Source organism: Natator depressus, chromosome 1 (assembly GCF_965152275.1).
Source record: "Natator depressus isolate rNatDep1 chromosome 1, rNatDep2.hap1, whole genome shotgun sequence".
In the NCBI taxonomy this organism is placed as follows: domain Eukaryota; kingdom Metazoa; phylum Chordata; order Testudines; family Cheloniidae; genus Natator; species Natator depressus.
Window position 1 is genome coordinate 181,102,182 of NC_134234.1, and position 24,549 is coordinate 181,126,730.

Consider the following 24,549-nt stretch of genomic DNA (forward strand, 5'->3'; position numbering starts at 1 on the left):
TAAATCATTTAAACCATTTTAAAAAGTTTTTTTTTTTAAAAAAATGTATATATATAATTTAAAAGACCTGTGGGCAGTAATACTCTGACCTCAGTTTGGTTGTAGGGTTCGTGTGTGGGTGGTAGGTTGGTGGCCTGTGCTATACAGGAGATCAGACTAGCTGATCTTGTGGTCCCTTTTGGCCTTAAACACTATGATTTCTGACATCCTTTTAACACAGTAATAAAAAGGATTGAAACCCCAATTTCAAATGCATTTTACTAAGAAAACATGCATCTGGTAGCTCAAAAGTTTTTTTACAGGCTCTTCTTTTCTTGCTTAGTAACACTTTGCCTGGCTACAGTACATAGCTTTAGATACTTCTTGTAAGCATATAAAAATAAATTAAATCTTTGAACTGCTGACAGTATATTAAGTCCTGTGTTTCTGTTTACTTCTTTACTTTACATACAAGGACTTTCTTATAGTTTATTATTCCGCAAGAGGCATGGCATTGTTAGTGTGCTGTGTAAAAATTTCAGACAAGTGCTGAGCCTACTCTAACAAAAAATAGTCCTTATTTATTATGTGTCAAATTACTGTTCTGAGAGTAGACCTTTTAGATTTCATTCAGCCTTTAATTTGACTGAATTTAAATGGCATAAAATGCCTTTTAGTCGGCCTTTGTCTGGCATATTATATATCTCATTTCAATGAAAAACATTCACATGCAAATACGGTTTGTTTGGAGTGAGTACAAATGCTACTATCATGACTGATGAAGGCTTTTGATCACAGCTCTACAAACTGAAACCTTAAAAAGGAAGAGGCTATTTGGACTGGCATCTGCAATCCTATGAATTATTTAGTTCACATTATTCATACATCACTTTGAAGAGGAGGTTTAGGAGGTTTTAAGAGGAGTAGTCATAGTTGTGTTGCCAGCTTCTATTTATGCTGTAAGTGACTGACTGCATATGAAAACTTCTAAGCTGGAAGGCTGTGTTGAATATAAAATAAGTTACACACATGTACTTTCCAAAAATGAACTTATCCTTGTAAAGTTTTTTTTGGTTTGGTTTTGTTTCCTACAAAAGGACTGGGACTGCATATTTATGCACTCTACATACTCACACACCAAAAGATTGGCTGACAAGAGTATGTCAGTATAATTTGGTCTACTACTACGGATAGCAAATATGGGCCTGGTTAAATACCACAGAGCACATGTTCTCAGCTGGAATTTATTCTGCTCTTCATTCACTGAACTACAAATGTCTTTTGGCTGCAGTCCCACAGCAAAACCAAAAGAGCTGCTCCAGCATCCCCTTTCATTCTTTTATAACCTTTCATCACACTTCCTTACAAACAAAGAGATGACATTTCAAAATGATTCCTGTATCTAAAACACTGAGTGAAGTTAAATATTGTCTAGTACTATGGCAATTGTATGTTCCATTTAGCATATCCATTTAGCTTAGTTTACTTGTAATTTGTACTTGTAGTTTAGCTTAGTTTACTTGTAATAATTTTCACGTTTAGAAGAATGGGGCAGTGCCGCATCTTGTTATAGTTGCCAAGAAACAAGTTAGAACTGTCAATAGTAATTTGCTTATTTGAGCTTTTTAAATAATTCTTTTGGATTTGTTTTTTTTTAGTGAATGAATAATTTCAATTTGTACTGTTAAAGAATTGTGCTTCCTATTTATATTATGTACACAATTTGGAGTAATAACTCATTTTGTGATTTTGGAATACTGTAAGGGCTACAAATGCAACATCTCTAGAGTCACAACTATTGTTGTGGATTATTTTGTGGTGTTAGTATGTAGAGTATACATAGTAACTGGCTTTTATCTTCAGAAGAGAGGCAAAATATTACCCTTAAGATAAAATCTTAAAGAGATTAAGCAATTACTGTAAATTTTCTATACCAAGTGTAATATTGTTTTTTTCTTTAAAAGATCACTATTTTTATACTTACCTAGGATGTTACATATATGAGAAAATCTACTCAGATTTCTCAAAGTAGGGTTGCCAGTTTTAGTTGGATGTGTTCCTGGAGATTTCATCACATGACATAATCTTTAATTAAAGATTCATCGTAATTCCTGGAGACTCCTGGACAATCCTGGAGGGTTGGCAACTTTATCTCAAAGTGAACTTCTATTTTGTTTTGTTTTTTAAAACAAGTTGTATCTGACAATGAGTATTAAGCTGTTGCCTAATTCCATGCATTACTGGCTCAAACATAGCAATGTACATGCTACTTTTCAGGCAACAATGCATACTAATTTTAGTTATGTGAATGCTTCCACCAGTGAGAAGGGAAAGTGAAAGGAATATAAAAAACAACAATCAGACATTGAGAGTCAGAGGCATGGATTGTGGGGAGGGAGGGAGAAGGGATGAGATGGAGGGAGTGGGGGGAGAAAGAGAGAGAGTTAATGCATGCACCCACCTTCTTGCTTTATTTTAAAGACTGAATTTTCCAGAAAAAAAATTGCATAAAGGGACCTGAACAGTATAGTATTGGTGTAGTACAGATGGGTGCAGGGAGTCAACCGAGTCATGTATGGTCTTAATAAAAGTAAGTAATTTAATATTAATAAACTGTAAATGACAATTGTCAGCACTCTACTATTGTCTTATGTGCTCTTAAATATTGTCTATTGTCTTAAATAGTAGAAAGACAATTAAGACTACTGTATAGTCTTAAATTGTCTATTGCTTTAAATACCATATCTTTTCTCAGTGTTAGAAGCACTTTTTAATTTTGAAAAGCTCAACAAGGGCTACCTATAAATTTTAGGGGATGACAGGAATATGACACACTCAGCTTTCTGTAACAGTTATTGTGCCTCTTATTCAGCTTGTTATCTAATAATACACTGTGCTTCTTTCTTCTCTGGATCTTAATTTTTTTTCTTTTATTTTGCTTCACTATTTCCCTTTCCTTCTACCTCTTCCTTCTCCTTTTTTTCACTTGGCTTGGCTTTTTTTTTCCTTCTTCACTCTACACTTCACCTTTTTTTTCTTTTTTTCATTTAAACTGGCATTTTGCTTCCCTTGACTTGAGACTTTTTGTTATTAATTATTATTCTCATTGACTTGAAACTTGCCTTCTTTCTTTCTTTCTTTCTTTCTTTCTTTCTTTCTTTCTTTCTTTCTTTCTTTCTACATATTCAGAGATTCAGGGCTACCTTAAGGAGCTTGCCTCGCCATTGAGAATTTCTACACCAAAGTGACCATTGAGAATATTACCTTCTTTGTCACCGGATCTTCTCAATGGCAGTTCTGATGCTCTAGTTACAACCTAACCCATGTACCATGTGAGTCTCTTGTGAGCTGGACTCTTTCAAAACCAGGCTGGGACTTTCTTGGGATACTCCAATTTGCATTTAGCTGGTTAACTAACCATTTTTTTCTGACAGAAATTCTGTGCTCTTCAAATGTTTTAAATATGCTACTGAATCCAGAAGTGAGCTATGATCAGGGTGCCTGTTTATTCTGCAGCTGGAGAATCTGCCTCATAATCCATTACTTATTGTAGAATTTAAAGATTTAATATAAAAAGAATTTTATATATATATGTATATAATATAATGAACTGAGTTAAATTGAAGCAGTGTTGTCTTCCTTAGATGGCAAATGGCTTGAAACAATAGCATTGAGAGGTGTGAATTGCCCTGTTCATTTCAGCTGAGTAGTTGAAAGCTGAAGAGGACAGTTTGAAAATTAATATTGTTAACTGTATAACTGTTTATCGTTTTAACGGAAACATCCAGCCAAATATGCTCATTCCACAATCCTAAAATGCTTTCCGTACTTCGCCAGATAGCAAAAAATCCCAATATTCTCTATACAGTTGCCAAAACCAGTTGACAGCTTCTATGATGCAGTCATGAATTGTCCGTACTGAGCCAGGCTGTGTCTACACGAGGGAGCCTATGTTGGTGTAACTATGTCACCATAGCCTCCTAGTGTAGACACAGTGTATACCGACAGAAGGAGTTTTTCTGTTGGTGTAGGAACATTATCTCGTCAAACAACCTTAGCTACATTGACAGATACCCTCTTCAGTTGGCATAGCTGCATTTTCCCGGGGATTTTGTTGGAATAGCTATGTTGGTCAGGGGTGTGGGTTTTTTCCATGTCCCCGACTGATGTAGCTACGCCAACATAACTTTTAAATGTAGAGCAGGCCCCAACAGTGACACAGATAGATAGCAGTAATAGCAGATGTAATAAAACCTACATTAACTCATTGGGTGTGTCCTTAAGTATTAAGGACCATAATTTTAAAGGTATTTAGGTGCCTAATTCCAAATGGCACTTTAATAATCTGATTTGGATGTCTTCCACAAACAGCTGTAGTACAGCAAAAATGTAAATAAGTAAGCTATGATTTTAATGTTAGGAACAAAGGAAATTGTGGCTAAGCTAAATATTAATATCACAGCATTCCAGAAAATTGTAGCCTCTATAAAAATGTTCACTTTCAAATACCTGTTTAACAGTGCTACATGCACACATTTATGATTATAATATCTTTTCCTCTTCTGTCTAAACAAAACCAAATCCCATTAATGGATATTTTAGAGTTTGAAGAATTCAGTGTGTAATTTGTACTCTTGAGATTCTGCATTCCCTCGTTCTATTCCTAATAAAGAACTAACTGCCTGTACCTCTCAAAATGCCTTCGGATACTAATCTTCAATCTTGAATTGGTGAATCTTTTGTACAATCTCTAGCTCTGCTTCTTATAATGTTATAGTTGCATAATTTCTCACATAGCCATTATGCATTCCCAATGTGGATAGAAATCTACAGAGTGAGGCTGGAAATACAAACAGGAAATATAATAGGATGTAACATGGAAAAATACAAATGTAATACACATGATTGGTGTAAAGATCTCAATCATTCAATGGAAGCAGATGTCAAAAAGGGTCTAGCATAAGGGTAAAATTCTCCCCTGATCATTGTGCCACTACAAAGTTTATGCACCACTTAAATCCAATTTAAGACATATTTTTAAGGCTTAAGTGGAATATGTCTTGTGGAAGCTCTCTGCACAAAGGGTGATTTTCATCCTCAGGGCACTAGTAGACGACAAATTGGATATGAGCTTGCAATGCAATATGGCAATACAAAAACCACGTTTACTCTTTTGAAATGGGGTCCTGTTGTGTAAAGCACATATAAAGATAACTGCTAATAGAAAATCATCATGTTTTAATTATTAGCAAATAATTCTGTGTGTGTGAAAGAGAGAGAGAGGGTGAGTGGAAGGAAGTTGGTATATAATAGTTCTCATTCAAACTTTGGGGTGCAACACACAGTGCCTTTACAATTTTTATTGCAAAAGTGTGGATACAGTTCTGCGACACTCAGTGCTAGAAAGATATTGAGGAAATCGAGTTAATTCAGTGAAGAGCAACAAAACTGATACATGGGCCAGAAGTATTGTCTTATAGGAAAGATAAAAAGAAGGCATGGATCAGACATGCCAAACCCATGAAAAAATGCAGAAATTGAGCTTGAGTTGCTTGTTGGCTAGTTTTTGGCTTGCAGCTTGTTGCTTGTTTAGCTTGTAGCTTACTGCTTGTCATTTCTTTTTTTTTTTAAATCGGTTCCCAGCAAGAAGGGGCAAGGTGGTAGGGGAGAAGCAGAGGCAGGGGGCAAATAGGGGAAAGGGGGGAAGACAGTCAGTGGTGCACAGCAGGCCCACCACATGCCGGGGGGATCTAGTCACACAGAGTGTTGGGGTTCTTAGTGATTGGCTTGTTTTGGCCTTGTTTTGAAATGGGATTAGCTTGTTTTTTGGCTTATTGTGAAAGCCGGGGTGCTTATTTCCCGCATGAAAGTTGGTAACTGTGGCATGGATGACACAGTGTATAATAAATATAAAGTAATATTTTTTATTATGGTTATAAAGTAGATCAATACCTTTAGATATCTGAGGGACACTTGGTTAAATTAGATTTCATATAGAAGATGAACATCTGCAGTAATTGTTCAAAAATACTTTTTGAACATGATCAGCTATTTCATATTGTTTCAAGTATCTCTATAAAGAGGCACAAACAGGCCTTTAAAATATACTTCACCGAATAATTTATCATTACATAAATACAGTTGATATATAATTATTTATATATAATTATTTGATTATTAGACTAACGACTGTAAATTACACAACAGACTTCAAGGCTCCAAAGGGGCCATTACATTCCATCAGATTTAATATCCACTCTTTAAAAGGTCCTAGAGGAGCAATTATAATGTATTAGGTCAAGACTGGGATAAAAGCTTTCCATATATTTCTTGACAAAATAGACTGAAATGCAGTAACTTGTGCGGAGAATTTTTAAAGATAATTTTAAATGACTATTGAAATGTAAAGGAAATTTACAATTCACAAACACAAACTTAATTGAAAAAGCAGTAAATTTGAAAGTATGTCTCACTGGAGATCAGCTAAATGCCCAAAATTACACTTCTTAAACTACTAATAATTCTAAAACTTTTGTTTAAATAAATAAAATGAACAGTTAAGAAATCCAACCAGTTCCCCATCGCTATGCTCCTGCAGCACTCACTATTGATTATCAACCTTAACTTTGGGCCCAATTTGTTCTTATGTGTTTTTGCTAAATTCATCTAAATGTACCCATCCCCATCCCTTCTCCAATTGTTGGTGAGCTAATATAAATGCAGAGGCTCTGTGTTGAACTGTGTATACACACTTTTTGCATGATGAAAAAATATTTATAGGTCACAAGATGTGCTGAAAGCATATTAAAGATCTTCAGATGCTTAAAAGATCTGCAAAGTTGATTTGGAGGCAGAAATAAGTCTTTAGAATCTGCAGGACATAATCTAATATGGTGGGGTGTTTTAAATTAGTACTTGACAGTATTTCTTTAATGAGTATTTCCAGAATTGTTTTGATACCTTAGTTAAATATTAAATTGAAGACCAGAGGCATTTATTTTTGTTTATATTGTGTATTACATATGTGCAAGTAATACTTGCTCAGTATTTTATAGAAACCCAGCTGTTACATGGTAATAAATTGCTTGCTTGCAATTTGTATTGCCTGTAGAAGTTGTGTGTCTAGTTGCATTATAACACACATAAAAGTAGTATTGTGAGACAGGCAAATCACATTATCTAGATTCCTTTTACAGGAGCCTTTAGGGTATGATTATATTCATCTTCAAGTCTCACCAAACAGTAATATACTGTGTAATGTATTTCAGACTTCAAAATCTCCTCAGCTAATCTGATATCATCTCCAGCTGGAATCCTGCACTCTAGCAAGGTTTATGCTCCAAGATGATACTACTGATCTCCTCGGTGTTAGTTATGATGAATATGCAGGACAAAATTACTATATTTATAGCATGCTTCTTAGACTGACTATGGAGCTGAATATTCTTCAGTATCCTACAGTTACTAATTTACCACATAACCAGAAGACTCAATGCATATGTTAAACGAGCGTCATACTTTTTAAAAAAATGAAGATGTTATTCAGCATGACATAAGTGTGAAAGATATTTATAATTATTATAGCTTTCTTGTCCCTATCATTGTACTAGATCATTAATTAATACTTTTAAAACCTATTTTTCATGACATTGATTGAAACAAAAGATGCTTTAAATCCAGTAAACTGATGTCTCATTACATGAAGTTGCAGCATTGGGAAATAATGTTGGACATGCTGCTCTTTCTGCATGTTTCTTTTCAAAGCTTTACCTAATAAAATATACCCTCAACTAGTCACTAGCATAAATAAAATCTAAACAGTAAAATATCTTTTAAAAGTAACTTTTGTTAAACATTGTTACCCCATAGCATAGCACATTAGGGTGCGAATGCTGTTGTTGGGGATGTTCGTTTGTGTTTGTGTCTTCCACTGAAGAAACTGAAAAATCAAACAGAAATTACTGCCAGACGTAGTATAGTAGAATAGATGAACTAACAGTTTGTTCAGGTTTGGCAATTTCTGTGTTACTGCATTCTACTTAGAGATCTTACAGATTCTTTTAAAACAGTCCCAGTATGTAGTCACATGTATGCAATAAGGTGTTTGGTCATTAATGGTATCCACATACTGTATAAGGTGTGAAACTTTTATTTCTGGATTGCCTGGAGGCTTTAATAGATTCTAAGGACAGAAGGGCCCATTTGTGATCATTTAGTCTTGACCTCCTGTATAACACAGGCCATAGAACATCCCCAAAATAATTCCTATAGCATATCTTTTAGGGAAAAAATCCAGTTTTGACTTTAAAATGATCAGTAATAGAGAATCCACCACAACACTTGATAAATGTTTTAATGGTTAATTACTCTCACCATTAAAAAGTTATGCCATATTTCCAAACTGAATTTGTCTAGCTTCAACTTCCAGACATTGTGTCATACCTTTCTCTGCTAGACTGAAGAGTATTTGTTTCCCATGTACGTACTTATATACTGTAATCAAGTCACCCCTTAACCTTTTGTTTATTAAGCAAAATAGATTGAACTAGCTGATTCTATCATTATATGGCATATTTTCTAATCCTTTAATCATTCTCTTGTCTCTTTTCTGAGTCCTCTCCAATTCCACAAGGTTTTTACACAATTCATCATAAATTGGTAACCCAACGGTCATTGCTAATTATGGCCCAGATCCTAAGCCCATTGAACCTGATTGGCATCTGTCTAGTTATTTCAGTGGGCTTTGGATCAGACTGTATATATTCAATAGCACCTATTAGCAAGAATCATATTATTTTCCATATATAATAATTTATGCATCAGAGTAGGAACTTGCAGATGCTGTATTGCAGGGTTTTTTGAGAAAGATTTATTGTGTTTGGACTTATTTTTTATGTAGCTATTATTTTTTCCCAGATTTAGCTTCCCCCCCCCCTTTTATAATACAAGAGTCAAAATATAGAAGGTCTGTTCTGAGATTCTAGTTGTAAACTGCCAATACAGAAAGTAAACATATATAATGTTACAGTTAGAGACACTAAAAATGTATTAGTCTCTGTTTCTTGCAAAATTTCACGCACATACTTCTGCCAATTCATTTGACATGGTTTTTAAGCCCTTGGAGGGAAAAAAACCTCCACTGAATTTTGAGTGCCTAAAAATTCCCTAATTTTTTCCCCACAAATGTGCTTGTGAATTATTTAATCCTAATTTTGCCATTTTGAAATTACTGTGGTCCTCATCTTTGGCAATGTTGGCTTGTGGAAAGAAGTATGCATTTATAGAGCATACCAGAGAAAGTCATAGAAGCCTTTGTAATATATTACATATAAATATGTGCACACATAAAAGCAAAACAAATCAAATGGAGATGGAACTGATCAGGAAGATATGAACGCTGATTACATGGCTAGATGTAGCCCATAGATTTATAGGAGGCCCTGAACATTCCAGTCAAGATATATAGAACTGTGGGCAGGAATGGTGAAAAGAATCAAGTGTGAGGCCAAGGGCTTCACCATAGCCACCTGTATACAAATCTAGTGGTGGAGAATCTCTCTATCCAAACCTAAAAAGGACCCTGTCAGACCATGTGGCTCTCTGTCCCCATATAGTCCCCTCCCAACCCTTGTCTTCTTGTGGGCAGGTGACCTGAACCACCCCTGTCCCCCACTTCCACCTCAGTAGAGTCATTGGTTGATGGACTACATCCAGTGTTTTTGAGAAGCTGATAGCATTTCTCTGAAATCTGAGAGGATCTTCAGGAAAGCGAAGGCAATAGAATATTGTTCCTAGCACACACAGACTGATTCATAGCCACTGTCTGCAACTGCCATGAGCATTTTTTTTTTCAGATTGGCTTAAAGAGGCACAAAAATCCTTCTGAGAAAATGAGTCAGAATGGGTTTGTGCTAGCCCTCCTGGTCTCACAGGCTAAGCTCACCCAATTAGAGAATCAAAAGTTATACCATATTATTTATGTGACTTGTCACAACCAATCAACCCAGCTCAATTAAAAAAACCAACAGTTCAGACCAGTACTTAAGACATGTTTTTTTCAGTCAACCTAATAGGCAAGAGAGCGTTCACAGGAAATTTGACTGGAAAAAAATCAAATTTATAGAAAAATTATCTCCACTTTATAATTTTGTGAACATGAGAACTGGCCATTTGGGTCTAAATATTTTTCTTATCAATAGTTCATCTAGCTCTAGTAATAGTCTGTGTATATGAATTGGTGTAAACATGAAAATCGAGTGAAAGCAATGTTTTTTTTAAACCAGTGAAGGGCTCAAATGTGCAGATCTATCAGTTTGTGGTTTCCATTGACGTTAATAGTAATTCCACATATTTGGAGGTTTAGGCACAAGGATCTTTTTGATGGGCTATGAATGTGAGGAAATTCCTGGAGAGGGCAAACATATTGATTATGTGAATGGCTTTCATGTTCCTTCCTTTTTTGAAACGACGGAGCTGTCATGTTGTATTAGAAGTGTACTGAGCAACTTAATTAGCTGCATAAATAACATATATGATATAAAAGTGAGATGAGACCAAAGACACTTTCTTGACCTGAAGGCCTTTCTCAAGGACCTAAACATACATGGCTTTGCTGTCTCTTCATAGAATCATAGAATATCAGGGTTGGAAGGGACCTCAGGAGGTCATCTAGTCCGACCCCCTGCTCAAAGCAGGACCAATCCCCAACTAAATCATCTTAGCCAGGGCTTTGTCAAGCCTGACCTTAAAAATATCTAAGGAAGGAGATTCCACCACCTCCCCAGGTAACGCATTCCAATGTTTCACCACCCTCCTAGTGAAAAGGTTTTTCCTAATATACAACCTAAACCTCCCCCACTGCAACTTGAGACCATTACTCCTTGTTCTGTCATCAGCTACCACTGAGAACTGTCTAGATCCATCCTCTTTGGAACCCCCTTTCAGGTAGTTGAAAGCAGCTATCAAATCCCCCCTCATTCTTCTCTCCGCAGACTAAACAATCCCAGTTCCCTCAGCCTCTCCTCATAAGTCATGTGTTCTAGTTCCCTAATCATTTTTGTTGCCCTGCGCTGGACTCTTTCCAATTTTTCCACATCCTTCTTGTAGTGTGGGGCCCAAAACGGGACACAGTATTCCAGATGAGGCCTCACCAATGTTGAATAGAGGGGAATGATCACGTTCCTTGATTTGCTGGCAATGCCCCTACATATACATCCCAAAATGCCATTGGCCTTCTTGGCAACAAGGGCACACTGTTGACTCATATCCAGCTTCTCATCCACTGTAACCTCTAGGTCCTTTTCTGCAGAACTGCTGCCGAGCCATTCGGTCCCTAGTCTGTAGCGGTGCATGGGATTCTTCCATCCTAAGTGCAGGACTCTGAACTTGTCCTTGTTGAACCTCATCAGATTTCTTTTGGCCCAATCCTCTAATTTGTCTAGGTCCCTCTGTATCCTATCCCTACCCTCCAGAGTAGGTAGATACTCCAGAGTATCTACCTCTCTTCCCAGTTTAGTGTCATCTGCAAACTTGCTTAGGATGCAATCCACACCATCCTCCAGATCGTTTCACTTTCACCAGAAAAATGTTAGGTAAGCTGGACAACAGATGGAAATGTATCTTCTCCCCATTTATTTTCATTGAGCTATTGAAATAATTACAAGGACATAGTCTCTCAAAAGACAAAATCCAAAACTGAATAATAAATCACATAAAAGAGAAGAAAAAAATAAAATCTATATAAAATACTTATAAAAATGTCCATAAAAATGAACACCATAGAGACAGCTGAGTGTGGGGAAAATATTGAGCATCTTGTAGCTATCATTTTTCAAATAATGTAATTTAGAAATATTGGCATACAAAAGCAAAAACTCAGAAAGATATATAATAAAAAAAATAAAACACTCAATGTATTATCGAACCCAGTTTTCACCTACAGGAAATGAATTCTGTTTTTTTTAACAAGTTGTTATTAATTTATTTAAGCTGAGATAAGGGGAGAAGTATTTTGCCATTATCATAGCAAAAAAGATATTTTTAATTTAGCAGAGTTTTGTGAAATTTGTAATCTGGTGATTCTCCCATTCCTGAACTGGGCCATACTCTATAATATAGTGAATATTCGATCATTCTTAAACCACAGGTTCAGCTAGGTTTGGGCACCTGCTTTTCTTCCCTTTAGGAGCCTCTGTCCAGTTTGTTACAGTGACCCAAAATAGCCTTCTTAAAATAAAGTATTGTTTAACGTTAATGGTAGGATCAAAACATAAGAGAAGACAACAAAAGTTCTACATGCATGTCTGTCATACCCACTCCTTCCTTGGCAGGTCTATCTTACCCCAGGTCCAAACTTCTTGTAGGACTGACTCTGTTTCTTCTTCTTAACTTTCTCTTCCTCTGGCCTTGAAAGCCTCTTTAAAACCAGCCAAAGGTCTTTGTTCTCACTTTCAAGGGCCTGGACCGGCTGTCCAAAACCAGTTTTATGAGTTCCCCAGCAGGTCAAGCCAGAACATCAGTGCCAAAGGCCATTTTATTATCTCTTCAGTGTTTTGCAACAACCTTCCCCCAAAGAGTTTGTTGAGGGATGTGTTACCTCAAGTCATAGTCTTGCTTTCACGTTTGTTTCCCAGCAGATCTGTTGATTTAGTCCAAAATAGTCATATAGTAAATATCCCAATAACCAGGTCAAGATATAGTATTCATAAATTATTGCAGGCAGTTCCAAATCCATCTCAGAGAAGAGAGCACCGACGCTACAGCTAGTAAGTTTCATTGTCAATTATTTACTTTAAAATATCAGGAAATATTGAAATTTAATTTTCTGAAACTGTCCCCCAGGCAGCCCTTCCACGCTGCGTGGCCCGTGCTGCCTGGGGCTCCAGCTGCTGCTGCAGTAGTGGCAGTGGCGGCTGGAGCCCCAGGCCCTTTTAAATCGCTGGCCACTTTTTACCAGTATGCTGTACTGGCTTACTTCCATCCGGTGTACATTCAGTACTAAGAGCCCATCCTTTCCTCAGAGAGCTTACAAACTAAATAAATCAGACAGACAAAGGGAGGAAAGGTGGAAGAAAGGGAGTGTTATGATCCCAGATGATAGCTGAGGCACAGAGAGAGATTAAGTGGCCTATCAAAATTACATAGGACATCTTGTGATGCAGCCAGAAGCTGAACGCAGATATTCTGGGTGAAATCCTGGCACTATTGAAGTAAATGGGAGTTTTACCATTGATTTCAGTGAGGTCAGAATTTCACTCTCTGAGCTCCCATCTTGTGCTATAATCACAAGACCATCCCTCCTTTTTCAGTTTGCAATTTTGATAATATCAACGTTGACAAATTTCTCTTTGCCTTCCTCCCTCCTGTTTGGTGGAACGATAAGAGGAGGATAAAAAGATATCAAGACATTTTAGGAGATGAGGGGGAAAAGAGCTCCTTTAAAACAAAAGTACTTCTCTGTAGTGCGCCTCACTGCAGGAAATTCAGAGAGAATAATAAGGGAAAAATAGATATTAAAAAGGAAAGTATTTTCCCACCTAAACAAAAGAAAATATCCATATAAGTGAGAACAGAGGAAAAATAATTCTGTCCCTGCCCGGCATCAGGTGCTGGGTTTAACATTGATGAAAAGAGCCCCAGCTGGTTCCATGCAGTAGACAGAAATATATTTGTAAAGACAACTTTCAGCTAATTTGGCTGTTGTGTGGTGTGAACTTTACCAATTGACTTGTAACTGGACCATCCTGTCAATGGGAAAATAAACCTTACAAGTATTGAACATGACATTTGTAAGAACATTACTGTCATCTAGGCCACTTGCATTGAATATGCAGAAAATTATAATTGGGCTAACAAGCCTGGTAGTTCGGCCTGCTTCCAATTATACTGTACAGCCTCACTTATGCCTGTTCTTTATTTACTAGTGTACTGTAGATACTTATTCTTCAGGTCTCATGGCACACTCAGGATTTTCAAAACCATTAAATATTGTGGATAATTAAAATATAGTGAACCACAAACTCTTTGTGGCCAAGTTGTATAGTTACAGTCTTGAATTAGGATGGGTCTGGCTCACTGTTAGATTGTTCTTTACCCCTCATCCCTATCACTTACTTGCCTGGCCAAAGGAGGGCTGCTGGAATGGCTCTGGCTGTGGGAAGAATGCAAGAGCTGCTTGAAACTCCCACTTGTGAACAATTGAAAGTAGAAGGTGCAGAAAGGAGTGGGGGGTTTGATGAGCCTTGATTCTTCTCTCTTGGTTCTTCCTTCCCCATACCTGCTGGAAAGAGTAGGTGGCTAGGTGCATGGTGGGAGTAAGATGCACCCCCAAAAGGGGTGAAATAACTCTCTCCCTCCCCCAACCAAGGGGGTATCGGAGTAGGAGTTGTGAGTTTCTGAGACACAATTCCTCCACAAAGTTCCTTATGGGGCAGTGCAGTGTCACAGTGCACCCTATGCCTTGGGCTGAGCTGAAAGGCACAGTCTTGCCCATAGTATCTTAGTGCAATCTACATTTGACAAGAGTGACTCAGGTTAAATTTCAGTCTCTGGTTATTAATACTTCTATATTATGTATTGCACTAGTAGGCATATGGCCTGGGTAATGGAAGGTAGTTCTCATGATGATCTTTAGAAAATTTAGGGGAGGGAAGGCAAATGTGGAAATACACTTCATATGTTTCTTCATGTTTATGGCTAGATTGTACACTTACACACCATCCTGAGTATGGAGGATGTGTAGCTGTCCCACTCCAGGGGAGCATTGCTGTCATTGTGCCTCAGACACCCATCTGAGGCACAATTTCTCTAGAGCTCCTCTTTTTCACTCAATTTGAGTCCTTGACAAGACACAGCATGCTCCTGCTGCCTGGCATATCCAACCAGCTTGGGTGGCTGGTGCATGGGAAGGAAATGAGCCATGGCTGTACCTATTCCTGTTTCTCTTCTCTCTTCCTCCTCACTCCCATTTTCTAATGCGAGGAAGTATTGGCTCTCAGCCCCATCTCTCCCATTCTGGCAAGAGCCAAAATCCATGCACAATATATGCAGCCATCTAAGGGAGTGGGAACCCTTTACTCTCCTTCATGGCTGTGCACAATAGGCTTTGATTCTGCACTAGTCCACTTCAGTGGATGCAGGATTAGGCAGGATGACAGCACAGTCATAATATGTTTAGGTTAAAAGTGTTATATAACATAGATTAGCAACTATTGGATATATGTTTTCAGAGCTGTCAGATTATTTGGTTATATGCCTGTAAAATCTTTAGACAAACTTCCGTCTACATATCCCTGCACAAATGTAAGATTTAGCCTCTTTTCAGGGAACTAATGTCTGCCATGCGGTTTATGCAATCCAGCATGGAGCACTCACAGGGAAAACTGTCCTGTAAGACTAATACATTTTTAGAGTTTGGAAATATGTATAATGTTGATTTTTATGATTTATTTTGCTATTTATGATTAATGCTAAATGATTTTACAGTACTTCTTGCGATACTTTCCAAGGTCTTTGGGGGGTTTGGGGTTTGTTTGTTTTTTGGTCATATACTAAGTAAATTAAAAACACAGGTCATCTCTCTTGACAGAACCATCAGTGAGAAGAACCCTCAAGTAAATTGGTCAAATAATGTTAGAAATAGTTTTTGTTAGCTCTGAATCAATATTGATAACGTTTCTCTGTATTCTTAGTAAGTAGACCCTCTGTCTAATCTATCTTTGTTCTCTTCTCCTTGTGCAATCTTTTCCTTGGTTCCAGCGGCTGCTACTAAGAACAAAGTTAAAGGTGAGTTTCCACTTCTGCTCTTTGATTTTCATTGCATGGTTCTGCAGTACACATTATCTCACTCGAATTATCTTTTTTTTCTTAATTACAAATCTGGCAAAGGCATCTATCAGAGTTATGCTCTGATAGATTACCCGTTTGGGCTTCTATAATTGCCTATAAATGCAAAGTGTTTACTACTGGTTATCAGCCATCACTCTGTTTTTATACTGTAGGTTGCTAGAGTTGCTACAGTATGACGGGAAACATTAAAAAAAATAAGTTGGATAAATGGATAAATATAAACCATATACCCTACAGTTTGCTCTCTTTCATATGTTTCATAGTAAGATAAAGCTATTTTAATTTTTTTAAATCAAGATCTATATAAAAGCTAAAACTTCTTATATATTCAAAAATGCCTAATAAGCAGGGGTGCTCAGAGCCAATTAACCAATTTGTGAACCCTGTTTATGATGGAAACCACTTCAAGCCAGGGAGTGCTGTTGCACCCCCAGTACTCTTAGTCCCAGCTCCTATGCCAATAAGTAATGTTTAACTATTCTATATATATTTTTTTATCTCTAGACCCTGTCATAAAATGTCTTAAATATTTGTGAGTAAAGAACATTAATGCCTCCAAACCATTCCCCTCTTCTTTCTACACTAGTAGAAAAAGATCATAATTCTTTATTTATGACAGCATACCCATGCCCCAGAAACATACTATAATCTTATAGACAGAGAATTATAACTTCATCATAGAATCAGGAGGAGTGTGAAGAAAGGGAATCAGTCTACAAAGAAATAAAACTTAATTATGAACATTTTATCTTCAAAAATTAGCCATGAAGAGAAGATTATAAATTGTTACCTCACTTTCATATATCTGAAGTACTGACTACTTTACTCCTAGACATAAAGGAATCTCTCTCATTCTGACCACTCTTAGATGCTGTTGGACCAATCAGAATTTTATTTCTTATTCTGATATTGTAGTGTCATAACCCTTTAGGATGTGGTGCAGTACAGCAGTGGCTTTGCCTCTGTTTCCCTTCTGGTGTTCTACTGATCTACCCAGCCTGTAACACCTTCTGATCTGAAGTGTTTTTGCTTCTGATGAGGTCACATTAAAGTTCCATCCCTTGTGGGATGCCCCAAATCCTAAATGAACCCAAATAAATGTAAAATTTTCCAACCCTACGGGCTGGGTTCTTCACAGACTCTTCACCCCTTCTGGGCTATGTAGTATACTAAAACAAATCCTTCCACCCTGCCTGGACTTGTGCAAGCCATGGGGACATCTGCACTGCAGCTGGGAGGTGTAATTTCCAGCTCAGGTAAATATACACGCACCAACTCAAAGCTATTGCGCTAAAAATAGGTGTGTGGCTGCGGTGGATTGAATATGTATTTAGGACCTATGATGGAGTCGTCCCTGGGCACCAATTAATCAGTAAAAAATACAAGATTCCTTAATACCATTCAATATTTTAAAGTTACTAATATATTTATGTTTCAAGTTTCCCCTACAATTTCTTTTTCTCCCATTGTTTTCGCCTCCATTATTTTTAATAATTTAAAAAGAGATATGATATATGTTAGGCTGCTTTGTAGCAGGTCTGACAGTGTGGGCCCAATTGCACAATCAAGGTGTAGAAGTCCCTATTTTATCTGTGATATACACAGGGATTTTTTTTCTGATTATGAATTTCCAAATGTAGTTAAGATTTCATTAAGAATGTGCTTTTCACCCTGAAGATTCCCAAATCTCTGATTTTTTTCTGTTTTTAACAGAGTGTTGATTTTAAAGTTTTATCCTTAACTTATAGTTCCTTATGTATTTTTTTTAACTCTGAAGGAACATTGTTGAGTAAAATTTGACTTATCATATTGCCTCTATATAAATCCATAGTACGCCCCCATCTCGAATACTGCATGCAGATGTGGGCATCCCATCTCAAAAAGATATATTGGACTTGGAAAAGGTTCAGAAAAGGGAAACAGAAATTATTAGGGGTATGGAACGGCTGCCATATGAGGAGAGATTAATAAGACTGGGACTTTCCATATTTGACAAATCTAAGTAAATTACATAAATATTATTAATTGAATGCTTTCAGATGTAAATACAAAAATAAATAAATGAAGCTAATTCAAGTAGAATCTGATTTAGTTGGCTGATGGCGCTTTGTTGCAGTATTACAATAGTGAAACCATTAGTTAAGCCGGATATCAACTTGTTTCCACTCATGCATGACTTTCTTTTAAGAAAAAATCTCCTTTTTGGCTGAAACTTTGCATGCATTTTTAAACTTGGGGGAATCAAGGTACATAGTATCTAACTGAAAATGTGCTTTTGTGTGTGCATAAGATGAAATTTCCTAGTGTCAGTAGTGACACTATGGAGTAATGTTAAACTATTGCAGAACTTCATAATGAATAAGCAAGCGAACAAGAACACACACACAGACACAAACCACTGGTATCCATAAAGAAATACTCCAACACCCAACATTTGCCCCACGTATGTATACACTGCCCATCAAATAAGAGATGGACTTCCACACATGGACACATACTAGGAACTATAAAGAGAACCAAATGTATACACAGGCTCCACTCATCTAGGAACATTGACACACATTTTTCACCCACACAAATACACACATGCTAAATAGATACACTGCAACCATCTTATAGTAAAGTGATTTTAACATTGTAACAAGCGCAAATCTTTTATAAGGTTTGGCTGTTCATTCTTCTCAGTCTCCTCTTGCTCACCTCCCCAGTGGCTGCAGGGAAGTCACTGCTTTTTGTTTTCTTCACCGCCCACAATGTCGAAACAGAGGCATCAAATAGCTTCAGGAAGTTGAGCACCACAGTGATCCTATGGCCCCATCTTTATTCACTGTGGCTGTAGAAAGAAATAACCTTCTGTGGTGTCAGGAGTGAAGCAGGTAGCCTCTCACTGTTTCTTCTTAATGCTCTATCTGAGTAGTGAAGAAGTTTCAATTTCTAATTCCCTTGAAGTGCAACACTCAGTTGTCAGGTAGTTGTCTAATACTGCATTTGAAATTGTAACTCACTAAATGTTGAAGGAACACTTCACCCCAGGAGGAGTTTCTCTGCTGATACGAATCTAAGCAGATCCCCACTAATCTCAACAGATTCCCACTTTTGTTGTCTGTGCCCCTACTTGTGGGCATGGTGGCAATTCTCAAAGTTCTGTGCTTTTAGTTTCAGCCCTGGGCATCTCCCCCTCATCCCCCTCTGAATTCTAGGGACCCCACAGTGCTGCTGTAGTGAGCTTCTTCCTGAGACTGTTTGAGGAATGAGTTCTTATGGAACCACTCTCTAGAGCAAAGGTTCTTAACCTTTACTGCAGCCTGCACCCCTTTGGTTCTCAAAATATATTCTCGCACCCCTTATCAAAAATTGTTGAAGTAAGTCAGTTCTTTAAACCTAGTTATAGCGTAACTATAGAATGAAAGAGAATTATATATTTACTTTAATTTTGCAGTAAAATTAAGAATACATGAAAAATTACACACTTTTTTAAAGTTTACGAGCTCAGTGACTCTTCTGCTGTTGCTTTTGTTCAATGAAGTTCGAGAAACGAGGAACTTTTTTTGAAATAGCCACACACACATCATCACTCACATTTTAAGTGGTTTCTGGCCTTTGTTTTGATGTGTAAGAGTGGTGAAAATCCTCTCTCACACACGTATGTAGTCGCAAATGGCATAAGGATCTCCAGCGCTGTCTTTGCCAGTTGTGGAAATGGTGCTAGTTGAGCACACCAGAAATTCTCAAGCTTCATTGTCTCAAAGTCCATTTGGATTCGGCCCTTGGCTCGTAATTCAATGAGATCATCTTTCATCAAATCGCTATTGTGGATGGAATCCAGATTAAAAAGAAATGGATCCATTTGTATCCATCTATCCATTTCTTTGCCACATCAAGATCTCCAGTGGAAAAATATCCGTGGAAAGAGTCACTCAGCTGTTGCAAAGGCTTTGTCACTTCAGTTTTGATGGTCATTTCTTCATTTTCCGAAACAACTGTTTCTTCAAGAAAAGGAAAGTTTAGTGAAATTTCTTTTCTCAACACGCTTTATCCAAACTGGAAGTTTCCGAATAAAAGCAGATAATTTTTCTCTGGCCATTACCTTGTTCATCCCAGTTCCTTGCATAGATGTGTTGAGTTCATTTAGGTGTGTGAATACATCTGCCATGTAACTGCTAACAGTTGGAGGCTAACTGAATTCAAACAAAGCCGCGGTGCTGCCACATCATCATCTGCGCATGCATCAAGAAATACCCCGCAACGTGGTGGTACACTGTATTTTGTAGTGAGATAATTTCACTACAATTAACTTAAAAACTTGAAAATATTTTTTTTGTTTGTATATTATAGTAATTGTTAAAAATGTATAATGTTAATAAATACATAGGTTTGATGAAACAAAGTAGTTGTACTTACATGCCCATGCTTAATTTGTGTTTTTGATGATTTACCTTCTAAAAAAATCTGGCATGTCTCACACCCCCAGAAAGGGCATCTCGCACCCCCAGGAGGTGCGTGCACCCCAGATTAAGAACCACTGCTCTAGAGACACTCTGTCCTGGAACTCCTTGCCACTTCGTTGACTTACTATGCTGTCAGTCTACAGCAATGCTTGCCAACCAAAGAAAGGAGGAACCTACAGTCATGTGACTGACTCCAAGCAGACTGTTGGTGCCTTTGGCCTTGGCTACATCCCCAGATTTCGAGTCCACTTATGCCTATTCTCTTCTTGAAGTGTTCCCTCAGACTTTGTTCTGCACCATATGTGTTAGCTGATCTATTGGGATTGTTGAAGCCTGCAGCTCTCCCTGCTTTGGTGAGTCTTGGTTCCCTCCTTGTTTGCTCATAGAGAGTTTCATAGTTTTATCTCCTACTTTCCCTGGTATTTTCTAGTATCTAGAAAAAAACTTTGCCAAGCTGATTGGTTCTTGGCCCTGTGGTATTTAACATTTTATCAGTGACTTAGAAGAAAACATAAAATCATTACAGATAACGTTTGCAGATGACACAAATTGGGGGAGTGATAAATAGTGAAGGTCACTGATACAGACTGATCTGGATCTCTTGGAAAGCTGGGTGCAAGCAAAAACTATGAGTTTTAATATGCCCCAAGGTAAAGTCATACATCTAAGAAGAAAGAATGTTGGCCATGCTTACAGGCTCAGGGACTCTACCCTGGGAAGCAGTGACTCTGAAAAATATTTGGGGATCGTGGTGGCTAATCAGCTGAATTTGAGCTCTGTATGTGACACTCTGGCCAAAAGGGCTAATATGATCCTTGGATACATAAATGGGAATCTCAGTATAGAGGTTATCCTCTGTATTTGGCACTGTTGCAACTGCTGCTAGAATACCATGTCCAGTTTTGGTGTCCACAATTCAAAAGGATGTTGATAAATTGGAGAGGGTTCAGAGAAAAACCACAAGAAATATTGAAGGATTAGAAAACATGCTTTATTGTGATAGACTCAAGGCTCAATCTATTTGTTGTAAAAAAGAGAAGGTAAAGGGTTGACTTGATTACAGTTTATAAGTACCTGCCTAGGGGTAAAAATTGAGAATGGGCTCTTCAGTCTAGCAGAGAAAGGTGTAACATGATCCAGTGTCTGGAAGTTGAAGCTAGACAGATTCAGATGGGAAATAGGCATACATTTTTAATGGGTGAGAGTAATTAACCAGTGAAACAATTTACCAAGAATCATGGTGGATTGTCTGTCACTGGCAATATTTAAATCAAGATTGGATATTTTTCTATAAGATATGCTGTCAGAATTATATTGGGAAAGTTCTATGGTCTGTATTATACAGGAGTGAGACTAGATGATCACAACAATCCCTTCTGGCCTTGGAGTTTATGAATCACTGAAACTCCAGATGAGGTAAAACCATGTCTTTGATATACAAGGATGACTCATTCTTGCAGCGCCTTTGGGCAGTTTGACTGTCTCTGCAGTGACAGCTGCTCGCAGATATTGCCACAAGCATCCAGGTTCTGGATACAGTATATTAAATCTCTTTTGGCCTTCAACACTTCCAGGAAGCCTGGTCCAGAATGCTTGAAAGGTTCAGAGCCAAGCTGGGCATCCAAACTGGGCGCTGCAGCTTTGAATTGGTGCTGACCATGATCATAGAATCATAGAATATCAGGGTTGGAAGGGACCTCAGGTGGTCATCTAGTCCAACTTCCTGCTCAAAGCAGGACCAATCCCCATTTTTTGCCCCAGATCCCTAAATGGCCCCCTCAAGGATTGAACTCACAACCCTGGGTTTAGCAGGCCAATGCTCAAACCACTGAGCTATCCCTCCCCACTAGATGAAGTGGTCTTGCTGGGACAGACCCTAAAAACACACCTCAAAATCTTTGGGGAGCCAATCTAGACCTAATTCAGGGCCACCAAACTGTGCAGAGGCTTCACCTTCAGTTTCTTGGTGCACCACTCCAGAGTTGTTTAATAGATTCCTCAAAGGAGATGTCTCCTCTGCCAAAGCACCAAGCTGATTTCTTCCTAAAAGAGTTTCAGAGTAGCAGCTGTGTTAGTCTGTATTCGCAAAAAGAAACGGAGTACTTGTGGCACCTTAGAGACTAACAAATTTATTAGAGCATAAGCTTTTGTGAGCTACAGCCATTCAGAATCTACACAGCAGCTTCTGACATCTATTTTGTAGGATGGGAATGGACTAGATTAATATAACTGGGACTATTTCTGAGATAATGAGGACTCTTATAAGACCCAGTATTTTTATGGGATGAGAAAGATGATAAATTCTCCAGGAAGACCTTGCATGTTTGTAGTTTATTGAAAAGGATGCCAAAGATCTTCCACTTTATTTTGGATGATGTTGAGAATATGCATTTCTAAAGCCCCCAAGGAAGGTGCATTCTGCAGATAGTTGGCAGTCGAAATTGCTGCCAAAGGAAGAGTGGCAACAGCTGCATACTACCCAATCTATAATAAAACTGGTAGATGATCATGTATCCCCCCATCACAACACACTTCCCCCTTCATCAGTTTGAACTGTGGATAAAGTTTTGCTTTTTTTATTAATTCTGCCCGTAAAGAGCATGATCTTATACCGAGGTGGGCAAACTACCGCCCGGGGGCCACATCCAGCCCTCCAGATGTTTTAATCTGGCCCTTGAGCTCCCGCCAGGAATGGCATCAGAGGCTTGCCCCATTCCACACGGCTCCTGGAAGCAGCAGCATGTCCCCCATCTGGCTCCTATGCATAGGGGCGGCCAGGGGGCTCCGCATGCTGCTCCCACCCCAAGCGCCACCCCTGCAGCTCCCAATGGCCAGGAACCATGGCCAATGGGATCTGCAGGGGTGGTGCCTGCGGATGGGGCTGCACACAGAGTGGCCTGGCTATGCCTCTATGTAGTAGCTGGAGGGGGGGACATGCCTCTGCTTCTGGGAGGTGCTTGAGGTAAGGGCCTCCAGAGCCTGCACCCGACCCCCTCCCATGCCCCTGTCCTAGCCCTGATCACCCTCCCACCCTCCGAACCCCTCATCCCCAGCCCGGACCCCTCATCCCCAGTCCCACCCCAGAGACCACACCCCGAGCCAGAGCCCTCACCCCCCCGGCACCCCAACCCCCAATTTCATGAGCATTTATGGCCTGCCATACAATTTCCATACCCAGATGTGGCCCTCAGGCTAAAAAGCTTGCCCATTCCTGTCTTATACCATTATTGCATCCCATCTGCACCACTTAGTAAGCTCAGTCTATGTCTGAAGAATGTATACTGCTCTCTCTTTCTTCATGGGTATTGCAAAGGTTGCACTTCAGTGGGGTCCGAGAGGAGCTTCCACTGTGGAACCTGCTCTTTCTGTGGGGTATGGCTTAAAGCTACAGTCAAACCATCTGTGTCTTTCATTTTAGTGCATTTCCAGCACTGGTTTAATGCTATAATACCAATTATCTGTAACCTAGTGGGCATCCAGTACATTTTGTGAAAAATCTTAGTATTCCTTTGCCATGCTTATGAGGTCCAAACATTTTTTTTCTTTTGTAAACTCAGAAAAATGTGATTTTTCTACAAGAGTCATCTCTAGTTGAGTTGCAGATATACCTTTGTGGTTTGCTGTGGGATTCAAATGAAGACAACTCAATTGCCTATGATAAGACTGAATTTAGCAACCAGAGATTCGCTTAAACAACACTACTTTAAGTTTCTCAATTTCCAACGTAAATAAATCATCATAGCAGTTTATATTCTGTCTAAACATATCTCATCCAAAAGCCAAAGATCATTTTGGACTTCATTTATTCACCTGATTCATGTTATTCCCCATTATGCCAATGAAATTGGTTTGTTTATTCTCAGATTAAGTCAGCAGGGGTGCTGTAAAAAATGTAGTAGTAAACATAGGGTATAGTACCCTAAATACCAATGCAGTGATACCCATTAACTTTAAGCCGGGGTCAGATTTCAGTTTCAGGGCATTGCCTGTCAGTCATACCTGTCAGTCTTCTCCTTGATATCACAATGTCACATGGAACGATTTATATTTTACTCTATCAGTCATCATTTTAATAAATAATAAAATTTAACTAAACTATATGCCCTTTTTCGATTGGGACACAGCCAAGCCACACATGTTAATCTTGCGCTGAAGATAATTCCATGTCATATAGTATGTTTTGTGTATTTGGCTGCTTTCTAAAACACAGATGCATTCAGCTAATCAGATTACTGAGTTGTGGGCGCACATTAATTTGTTCTTGTTTTCCAAATAA

At 38.3% G+C, this 24,549-nt stretch overlaps 1 protein-coding gene across 4 annotated transcripts in view; it reads left to right on the top strand.

Annotated features, from left to right (window-relative positions):
* CADM2 (cell adhesion molecule 2) overlaps positions 1 to 24,549 on the top strand; it is a 1,028,770-nt gene that overhangs the window by 693,454 nt on the left and 310,767 nt on the right. For 3 of the 4 annotated variants that reach the window (XM_074971701.1, XM_074971692.1, XM_074971719.1), the window contains one exon: positions 15,736 to 15,762. The exons of the other annotated variant lie outside the window; for it this stretch is intronic. In XM_074971701.1, coding sequence (XP_074827802.1) covers positions 15,736 to 15,762 — 27 coding nt within the window. The remainder of the gene's footprint in view (positions 1 to 15,735; positions 15,763 to 24,549) is intronic. 4 annotated transcript variants of the gene reach the window in all.